Source organism: Mus pahari, chromosome 8, assembly GCF_900095145.1.
Source record: "Mus pahari chromosome 8, PAHARI_EIJ_v1.1, whole genome shotgun sequence".
NCBI classification, from domain to species: domain Eukaryota; kingdom Metazoa; phylum Chordata; class Mammalia; order Rodentia; family Muridae; genus Mus; species Mus pahari.
Genome location: NC_034597.1, coordinates 66605517 through 66616922, shown reverse-complemented (window position 1 = coordinate 66616922; position 11406 = coordinate 66605517). Strand labels below are relative to the sequence as shown.

At 41.9% G+C, this 11406-nt stretch overlaps 1 protein-coding gene across 1 annotated transcript in view; it reads right to left on the bottom strand.

Moving 5' to 3' along the window:
- Window positions 1-3887: 3887 nt before the first annotated feature.
- The window catches only part of Nufip1 (nuclear FMR1 interacting protein 1), a 29201-nt gene continuing 21682 nt past the window's right edge, over window positions 3888-11406 (bottom strand). The window contains exons 8-10 of the mRNA XM_021203753.2: window positions 10122-10238; window positions 5982-6208; window positions 3888-4192 (exon numbers count right to left, since the gene is read on the bottom strand). Of these exons, the coding sequence (XP_021059412.1) occupies window positions 4076-4192; window positions 5982-6208; window positions 10122-10238 (461 nt within the window). The 3' untranslated portion in view covers window positions 3888-4075. The remainder of the gene's footprint in view (window positions 4193-5981; window positions 6209-10121; window positions 10239-11406) is intronic.

The window sequence follows — 11406 nt, the reverse complement described above, 5'->3', positions numbered from 1 at the left end:
CATGAGGATCTGGGATTACTGGCTACCAGGCTAGCTCCAGGCTCAGTAGAGACCCTGCCTCAGGGGAGTAACAAAGCAGGACAGCTGACCACAGCATCCAGTCTGTAATCCTCACTGGAAAGACAAGATTATAGATCAAAAGCCTGTCTGATGCAGCCAAGTCAGAACTCAGAAGTGTGGTTTTAGTCTTAAATACATCTATTACAACACCACACAAATGAGGTGGCACACACCTTTTATTCCAGCACATGGGAGGCAGAGATGGGTCCATATCTTTGAGTTCTGGGCTAGCCATGGCTACACAGTGAGACCCTGTTTCAAAGGAAAAAGAAAAAAAAAAGAAAAAAGAAAAAAAAAAGAAGAAAGAAAAAGAAATGGTGAAAGTGACAAAAAAAAAAAAAATCACCACCAAAAAACAAAAACCAACCCCCCAACTCTCTCGATTTGCCAAGTTTTAAAATGTGAACACAGGTGCTTGTTTCTGGATTTTGATAATGTACATGGACTACAAAAACTTACCTTTTTCTGATCAACCTAATTTAAAATATATCTCAGATAAAGTTTTGCTCTAATTAATCATTTTTATCAGTGAGGTATTGGGAGATCACCTACAGTGTATACTAGAAAACCATTAAGCCACTTGCAAGGAAAGATTCTATCTCTGCCTCTACTAATCAGAATAAGGTCAAGTTTCTTTACAAGATTCCCCATTGCTCATTTATTCATCTATTTATTTGTTGACTTGTCTGTTGTGATAGGGTCTCTCTATGTAGCTCTGTCTGTACTAGGACTCACTGAGTACAGGCTGCCCTTGAACTCAGAGGAAAAAAAAAGAAATGGTGGAAGTAAAATAATTCATATCCAGATATACTTGTTAACTGTTATTATTCTCTGAAATACTGAAATGTAGATAGTAGTACAGGCGTCTGTGATCCGTTTATAAACTCTAAGCTCATGGAATTCTTGTGCTATGGTGAACAGCTGACTCACTGTACGTTACAGATCAACTAGGCTGTTAACGTGAGGTACTTCTTACCAGATACCAGATGAACTGGGTTGAGAATTCCAGCAGGGAACTTACAAAAGGTAAGCAGTTTCTAAAACTCAAGGAAGGCCTATTAGATTTTCCACCTACACCACAAACAAAGTGAGGCCCGCAGCTAAGCCCACAACAGAATTACATGAGGTAATTGGGCACATTAGCTTTCTCAAGTAAGGTAAAGTTAACTGGGAAAAATGGGATGAACCAGTAAAACGACCTGGGAATTTACTGATCCTGAATCTTTATCTAGGATCAGTGATGTTGGTCATTCTAGCGTCCTGGGGAGGCCAGGACTAACACAAGGCAGTTTTCCCTTCTGTCTTGCAAATAAGATCTACAAACTTCAATAATCCAATGTCAGATAAAATTGATTTTTCAACTACAGTAACAGACTGGTTTTTCAGAATCCTAGCCTCTTTCAGCTACCTATCAAAAGGTAGAAGTGGGGGCTGGAGACTGGCTCAGTGGTTAAGTGGCTGCTCTTCTAGAGGATACGGTGTCAATTCCCAGTACCCACATGGCAGCTCCCATCTCTCTGAAACTCATCTCAGGATACCTGAGGATCTTGTCTGATCTCCAGACACTAGGCACACACATGGTGCATAGACATAGATGCAGGTAGAACCCATGTACATGAAATAAAATAATTATGATAATTTTAAAGTAGAATGCTAATATAACGGTGGATGACCTGATCCCATGGCATCACAAGAGGCAAGGTCTCGATAATCCGTCAGTGGGGGGAGGGGGCGGGTAGGGGTGGGGACATATGACATGAAAACAGGGGACTGTTTTGGGGGCAGGCAGGACTGGGAAAGTCAGTACAATAAAGTGTCAAAGCAGAAGCCAAGTCTTCCTGATTAATTTGATGTTTATTTTTGAGTTTTTATTTATCATTGTCTTAGGGTTTTACAGCTGTGAACAGACACCATGACCAAGGCAACTCTTATAAGGACAACATTTAACTGGGGCTGGCTTACAGGTTCAGAAGTTTAGTCCATTATCATCAGGGTGGGAGCATGGCAACATCCAGGCAGGCACGGTGCAGGAGTTGCTGAAAGTTCTACATCTTCATCTGTAGGCCTCTAAGAGAAGACTCCCTTCCAGGTAGCTAGGGTGAGTGTCTAAAGCCCACGCCCACAGTGACACACCTACTCTAACAGGGCTACACTTCCTAACAGTACCATTCCCTGGGCAAGCATATATAGGCTATCACAATCATTATAGGTGTGTATACGTGTTCTGTGTTGTGTACGTGTGCATATATGTGTATAATGAGTGTGTACATGTGTGTGTATATGCACGTTTGTGTGTGAGACCACAGACAGACAGACAGACAGACAGAGCAGTCATGGAGGTCAAGGGTACAACTCTGTGGAGCTGGCTCTCTCCATCTTTATGTAGGGTTTTTGTGACAGAGCTCAGGGTGTCATTCTTGTGTGTCAAGTTCTCTACCCACTGAGCTTCTTTAAAATACTACCCTTGGTCACTGTTATAACTCTTTTGCATTGAAAGAAAATATATCTCCCTACTTAAATGTATCTGGCTAAATCAAGCATTTTAAAAGTTTTCCGGGCTACTATCCAGTATCTTCAATTCTTAATTAACTCAACCAGTCTTCCTTCCTTACATGACAGCAATATGGAAAATAAATAAAAAGAAGGCAGTCCCAGCAAATGCTACACCGCCAGCTTCTCCAACTGTGGACGTGTGCAACTGTGTGGCAACAGTAAAAGGCAGAAGTGCACAATGACCACAAATCAATCAAAATCCAATGTACAATGAATCTAAAGTGATTCTGCCTACACACGCTGGGGTGGTGTCCCGTGACTTCCCCGTGGCTTTAAGCCTGAGCACACTCTCTGCACTGCGCCTACCATCACACTACATACGGCACCCCAGACCTAGGCTCAGACTCTAGACAGCTGTAGTCTGTGAACTGCAGCCTCTCTTACGATGCAGTCTTCTGCTCTCACGGTTTGGCTATAGAAAACCAAGGCTTGTACTATCTTCCTTTTGCTATGCTTCACACGTTCATATCAAATCAGTGTATGATTGGGTTCCATGGTGTTTCATTTTAAAAACTGATGTTTGCACTGCTGACTCGCGCTTTAAAAAAAACAAATCCTTATATATAGATTTTGGCTCAAGATTACACAGAATTTCCATCAATTTCTAAAATGGCATCCTACATTATTCTACCATTTTGCAATACATACTTAAACAAAAGTAGCGTTTCAACATTAACAATTACAAAATCAAATTATCAGTCAACTCTGGAAAAAAGCTGAAGATGTTCTACACCCTGCAACATCAAATACTCAGCCAAGATGTAATTCTTAAATGAAAAACAAAATCAAAAACAATAACAAAACAAAAACAGGACCATCCACCTGATTGGTATGCAAAATCTTTAATAAATGAAAAAATTATATGCACACCAAAGAATTATATCAAAGTCATTTCCTTTATAGCTTTCTATCAGTAATGTTTGATTTGTATATCTGTCTTGTTACTTATCTAAGTCTGGGGTCACATAGAGACTCCTTGGACAAAAGGAGGTCACTAGTGGAAAGCTTAAGAACCCCATTCAACAGGCCTGGAGAGATGGCTCAGCAGTTAAGAGCACTGGCTACCCTTCCAGAAGTCCTGAGTTCAAATCCCTGTAACCATATGGTGGCTCACAACCATCTATAAGACCTGATGCCCTCTTTTGGCACACAAGTGTACATGCAGAGAAAGCACTCATACATAAAGTAAACAAACAAATAAATTTTTAAAAAAATAAAAAAATAAAAGAAGCCTACTCAGTTACCCCACCCCCCAATGACACAGACACACTTTGTAAAAAAGAGCAGCTATGCATTTATTTGCATAAAGCCCAGGGACAGACCTAAAATCCAACATAACACCGTGCGTGAGGTTTCCAGTTCAATTACTGATCCCGGCTTCAGAAGTTGTTGGTTTTCTCTCCTCACCCAAGGACGGTGTTCTTTCAGATGCTTTACACATGTGTGCGGAAACGTGAGACATCTACACTTCTTCAGTTTTCACAGAATCAGTATTAAGTCCAAAAAAGTCTTTTTTGATGATATATCGAACGCACTGCAAAATCACATTTCTTTCATGTCGAATATCTGGAGCCAGAAGCTAAAATGTAAATTAAAGATTAGCTAGTTAAAAACAGAGACCAAGCTGGGCGTGGTGGCACACGCCTTTAATCCCAGCACTTGGGAGGCAGAGGCAGGTGGATTTCTGAGTTCGAGGCCAGCCTTGTCTGCAAAGTGAGTTCCAGGACAGCCAGGGCTACACAGAGAAACCCTGTCTCGAAAAAACAAAAACAAAACAAAACCAAACAAAAAAAACAGAGACCAAGAAACAACTTAAAATTCGAAGTATCCCTTCCTTCAAGAATGAGCACAGGATAGTATGACAGACTTATCAGAAGACAATACTAAATGCACTTCCCTTTCCATCTGCCTTAGAGTTGAGATATCTGCTCTCTAAGCAGTGCATGTGCTCACATTGGCTCCTCTTTAGGGATACACAGCAGAGACTAGCAAAGCAGATTCACAGTCATGATTCTTCCTCTCAAAGTCACACCATTCCCTCACTGGGTGCGGCTCTCCCCGCACACTCGGCTCCTTGGGACAAGGGCACCACTTCAGCACAGGATTTCCCTGGCAGCCTGACAATAGTCTTTAAAAGTCAGTAAGAAATAATAAAGAGGATCCCCCCAAAGTCTATGTCCAAGTCTATAAATGATAAAAACGAAATTTGGCAAATGCAGTGAGAGCTGAAACTAACTCTAGAAACACCTACTTTCATATCTCCCCATTTTTGAAATCACAACTGAAAGAAAGCTAAGATTCATTCCTCTGATAGCCACAAAAGTACACAACCAGGGAATAGTGTTATTTGCCAAAAGGGACTTTATTTCATCTGGATGTTTTTCTGGTATCTAAACACCGATTAGAAACATCACCTCTAACTTGGAATTAGATAAACAACTGAAAACTGAATCTGGCTGTATCTAGTAATCACACCACAGAGTATATTCTAGGTCCTATTTAATAAGAAGCAGCTGTGTGCAGGTGACCCTGTCAGGACAGACAGGACACCCCAGCTACTGCATAAACACTGACACGATGAGGTTAGGGGTTCCCTTAGACACGGGAGGACCGTTCCCTCTCAAAAGCATCATTCCTATTACACAGAAGGGAGACAAACTCTCCCTTCCTTACAGCTTCAAGCATGCACTTAAGTGTTTGGATACGCAATACTGATAAAACTATTAAAGCAGAAGTCGGATACAAATAAAGGCAGGAAAAGGAAGGGCAAAGGAAATGAGACTTACAGTAGGCTACTTCAGGACCTGTCTTGACATTTAACAATTCATTCATTCATTCGTTCGTTCGTTCTATCTTATCTGTACGGATGTTTTGCCTGCACGTATGCATGTGCACCTGAGGCCTGTGAAGCCAGAAGAGGGTATCAGGTGCCCTAACACAGTTGAGAACGAGCATGTGGTGCCCTTTGGAAGGGCAGCCAGTGCTCTTAACGGCTGAGCCCGTTCTCTGCAGCTCTCTCATCAGGCACTGGTATTCTCAAACAGAAGATGATCTATTTCCTTTTGCTTCAGCTTGCCACTGTGTTTAGCTGTGCTTCCAATGAAAATTTTAACCTCAACACATCAGTTAAATTTATACTTAATATCCTGGTGTTAAGCAGTGATGAAAACTAGTTGTCCTGCATGTACTCAACACCAGATATATGCCAAATGCAGCCTTAGGAGCATTGGACAAGTCTCCAAAGAGCACACGTAGCCTGAAAACACACACACACACACACACACACACACACACACACACACACACACACACACACAGCACCCCAGTGACCCCACCTTTAGGACATAGCATGAAGAAAAACCTCTCACCATTTCCAGGAGATATGGGTGACGTGTTCTCGGTTCAAACAGTGGGTGGCAGTGGCTCTTTTTCCGCTTAAGGCTTATCTTTCTGAGTCCGTTCCTCTGGTTCTCCCACTTGGATCTTGAGACAGTTCTACCAGTTGTCTGAACATTTTGTTTTGGGCTCTTGGGAGGACTGCTATGAAGAACATGGTTCTCTGCCAGAACTTCTGCTTCAGTCTTGATGGGGGTTTCTAATGGAACAAGCAGGTAAACAGTTTACAAACAACCAAAAGGTGCACTAACTCTCCCAGCCACAATACTGGCTACCCAGTAGCTTTTCTTTTTGTTTTGTTTTGTTTTTCAAGACAGAGTTTCTCAGTGTAGCTTGGTTGTTGTGGAACTCGCTTGGTAGACCAGGCTGGCCTCTAAGTCACAGCGATCTGCTGCCTCTGCCCACTGGAATACAGTTGTCCGCCACCATTGTTCAGACTACTCTTCTTTTTTTTTTTTTTTTGGATTACTCAATAATTTATTTTACAACGAAGCCCCCACCTTCACACCAAAACAAAGACATAAAAAACAGAACAAGGAAGACTAGCTGCTTAAATGCCAAGATTAAGGAGACTGCCTCAGAGAGTACAGAAAGCACTCGCATAAGGTAGAAGGTTGGAGCTACTCAAAAGCGCAGTGACTACCAGGGGACAAGATATGTGCGCATAAATGTAAAGATGTTCTTAGGAAAAAATAAAAGACAATGACCATTTAAACAAATAGCAGTGAGGCAGGGCAGATGGAACTTTTAATAAAAAGGGAGAAAATGTAAGCACACCTTCACACATCTCAAGCTTTATCAATAGACAGCTATCTACGAATGGCCCAAACACCTGAACTAATAAGAACAAGGCTCAACTGTCTGACTAAGAAATGCAGGCACTCCTTGCCATACAGTATGAACTAATGTTAAACCTAACTACCAGCAAAGCACACAACTGATGGATTGTATGCAGAAGGTTCAACAGCACAGGTGCAGGATGCATGGAGACGCAGCAAACGTGCCCATCAGAAGAAAGCTACACGGCTCTACCAGTTTGAGAAACAGACTCCAGGGCAGGGTCTGTTGCCAGGGGATGACAGGCAGCTTACAATGCTAACGGGCTAATATTTATAATGAACAGGAAGCAGAGCAGGTACCTCGCCCCACATCTGTCCACCCAGTTCTGGAGAAGACAGGTGGGAAGCTGCTGGTTCCAGCCTGACCTGCAGGGCGAGGTGTTGCCTTACAACAGTTTTCAAAACTTCAGGAAACAGAAATAAGCAAGGCAAGGGCTCAGTGTCTCCAAGCCTGAGGACCTGAGGTTAGGTCCAGAGTGTGGCATGGCACAAAGGGAGAGCTGACCTTTACAAACTGTCTTCTGTACATGTACACACACACACACACACACACTCATGCACACTTGCAAACACACGCACACACACACACACACACACACAAAAGAAAGAAAGAAAGAGAGAAAGACTCTCCATACTCAAGTTTTATACAGGACCAAATGTGGACATTATATCTCAGAGGAATTCCAGGGTATATATTTCAAGCACAGCCTTGAGTGTCGGATTATTGCAGTCAAATCAACATCACTCAAGGATCTTCTGGCAAGCATTTGCTCATTTACACAATGAAAACACACAGTGGTACTGAGGTTTCAAGGTACTTATAACAGTATAGCACTAGAACAGGGCCTGGCACGAGTGAGCACTGTATGAGCATTTTCCATGACCACATGACGGATGCTTCTTCAGTGATGAGGAAAAAAGGAAAGAGACCCGGAACCATAAGACAGAGCAGCTAGGAATTCTGGAAGATCCGCAGAGCTCAGCACAATGGGCACAGTACCTATCACTTTATTATTAACATAACCTTCAAGTATTGATCACTCAGCCAAGGAACACATAGGTCAGATGACTCAGAGCTTAGACAGTCAATTTTCTGCTAAGGAATATTGAGCCATTTAGATTTTTCTTTCCTGAGGTTTCTAACATCTTTAGCTATAGCTATGCTATCCTCTTAAATTAAGACCACTCATTGGTTTGTGGCATTTTGTATCAGTTCTCAGTTTGGGGTTGTAATCACAGTTGAGTCAGTTTGAAGGCACAAAACAAAACAAACAAACCTAGCTGAAGGGATCTGTAAAAAGCCAGGAAAAGCAGCAGAGCAAAGCACTTGAAACACTCCTTATTCACAATGCTGGCAGCCCCAGGTCAAGCATAACCTTCCACGGCTTTAGCCTTGCTTGAGAGCCCTCCTTTAACACATCCTAAGAAGAATTAACACTAGACAGTTGGTAGTGAATGGACAGCTGATGAAGCTGAATTCAAACTATATAAAATACTTCTTGATATCTAAGAAACTAAACAGAGGCATTCTCCTTAAAGCAGGGACCTTTAGTCAAAACAAGTCTACATAAAAATCTGATACATATACTTGCTGCTACTATAAAAGAAGCTATGCCTCTCTTTGTTCAAAAAGACAGCAAGTGACAGGCCAACAGGGGCTACAGGGGATGTGACATAGTTGGTTTCTTTCACCTATTAAGTCTCCAAACCTAGATTTTTTACATAGGTTCTACTACCCACAAATGTTAACAAATTTATCCTCTCTGACCCTGGTGACTCATGCAGCAGAGGTGTGAGACTTTCAAAGCCTCTTGTTTTCTCTTCTTCCTTCCAATTTAAAAACAGTGGCAGCTTCAAATGGAAGACCCGAGTTTGTGAAGTATGAAACGTCTCATCTTCAGAGGGAAAGGAGGGAACATTAGCTCAGCTTGTTTTTATGGGGCTCGGTAATCTGTTAATAGTTTCCCTCCTTATCATGTTATAAATACAGCTGGTAGGGGGGAAATGTAATACGTGCTTAAAGAATAACTCCATTTACCTATCAGTATATTAGAAACAAGAGTAAGAAATAAATACTGTTTTTCTTAAAATTTTAAAAGGCAGCCACCTGTTAAGGAATACTCTGATAAAGCCAAAGTAGCTTATATTTCAAAATTCAAGTAAACTTCAACAACTATTTGAATAGTCCATAGCCCATTTATATGAAAAAGCTCCCATGTTACAGACAGATATACAGGCATCAAGTTTCTAATGGAAGCACCACTCTTCCATAGAGTACATCCTTCAAGTACACAAACACAGGCTATCTCAAAGACCTGCTAAGTCCATCCAGTCACGCCCCTTTCATTCTACATGAACACTTGGTCTCTTCTCTTACCCCAGCTCTGGTTCTGAGCCCACAACTTCTCCATAACAAATACACGCACACTCTCACAGTAGGAAAAGCCTAAAGTCAATTACTTCACAGGTCCAGGTTTTGCCAATTACAGAACACTGGTGTATTCACTAAGCACACACTACATTATTGATGCAAATCCTGGATTAAGTTGATACTGTCTCAGATCAATAGCCTATCACAGCTTGAGTATGTGGCCCTAAAAGAGATGCTGGGGCATCACTAACTTCTCAGGTTCATGAAAGGATTCCACTTCTTCAACCCTTTACATCAAACAGGTGAGGGCTGGGAGACTCAGAAGGTAAACTGCCTGCCACACCAGTCTGAGGACCTGGGCCCGGCCTTCAGGGAAATGGTGGGTGTGGTGGCATGTGCTTCAGAGTAGAGACAGGTGGATTTCGAAAGCTACCTGCCCAGTCAGCCTGGATGAACTGATAAGGTCTGGGTTCAGTGAGAGACCCTATCTCAAAAAGAAAGGGACAGAGGAATTTAGAAAGACACGGAACACGGACCTTGAGCCTCTGCACACTTTGTCTATTTAAAGCTAATGCAAGCACAAGATCAGGGTCACTGTGCATTCCAAGTGAGATAACTTCATAAATGTATGCTATAAACAGCACTGACCCACAGACTTCAATTTCATTTCACTATTTTTAGAGACCAGGTTTTATGTAGCCCAGGCTGGCTACAAGGTCACTATATATAGTTGAGGATGACCAAAACTTTTTAATCTTCCTGAATGTTGGGAATGCTATACATTTACCAAAGCTGCTAATAACATGACAAGGGACCTAAAAACCGGGTAGTATTCTGCATGCTGATACAGCACTGCCCAGCCTGAACCAAAGGCAAAAACCAAGGAGTCGCCCCCACCTTACCTTCTGGCTCACTGTCTGACCCTGAGACGTCGCCGTAGCTGCTCATCAGTGAACACAAGGCTGGTGTCACTTCCTTGGGCACTACAGTCCTTTGTGCTTTCTCCTCCTTATCAGACTCTGCCAAGAGAAGAGGGGCAAACAGTGACTCACAGAGGGGAGCCCAGAGTGCCTGCCACCGTCAAAAAGAAAGCTGGCGTCTTCTCATCTGTACGTGAAATAAGAAAAAGTCATCTCTGATGATTCCTTTAACCTTTCCCAAAAAATAATATTGGGAGGGCTGAGAACTGCCCTTGTTTTAAATCTTACGCTAAGATGCTCTTTACTCCAAAGGAGACAGGGGCAAATTTAACCACACACAGCCTAGCTAACTTACCATGCTTTGCAGGTTAGGGAATTTGGGCCTTTATTACACAGTCTCTGCGATTAACTTACAGGTAGTGGGACAGTCAAAACATCCATTCACATTATTCTGCCAAGATCATTAACTCTGAAAACTAGATTTAGGAATAAGTATAATATAAAAATTTTACTTTCAATATTGAAATAAATCGATTTACTCGAAGCATTACATGACCTAGTCAATGAGTTAGTTAAAATGAATGTGCTGAAAACTTCTAAGAACTTAATTCAACAAGACGGCATGATAACTTGGCAAGTAAAAGCCTGCCAAAGGTAACGAGTTTAATGAGAACCGAGAACCCCCGGGTCACCACCTGTTACATTCATTTTTGGCAGTTCTAAAACATTAGCTCTGATCTAAACAAACCAAAAAACAAAGCCGGACTGAAGACAATAAGTAACTTGTCTACTTAATGAACAAATTCAGTCCATAACCAATAGGAAGTGTTCCAAGACTGAGCATTCAATGCTCATTAAGCCAGGGAATCCACTTGTCACTGGGAAATGCAGGAATGTCATCACGTGAATGTTGGCCTTGCACCTGCACATAAGGCACAGAGGAGGGGTGAAGACAGAGCCACCACCAACACTACCAAATACTAACTGATGTGCTATCAATATTTTAAGATTCCTCATTGATTTCAAGCCACATGATCAACTTGTCTTGTATATTAATGAGAAAGGGAACACACAGTTTCTATATGCACATTATGAGCAAGCTAAGCAAGTCTACCACAATGTGAGCAAGCAGTCTGTCCCTCCACTGTTTGAGTGAGCAAGACCAGACAACAGTGACTCTTCCAGAGCCTAAAGACAGACACCAAACACAGGACAGCCAATGTTGTAGTTTTTTAAATTAGATATTTTCTTTTTTTTTTTTTTTTAA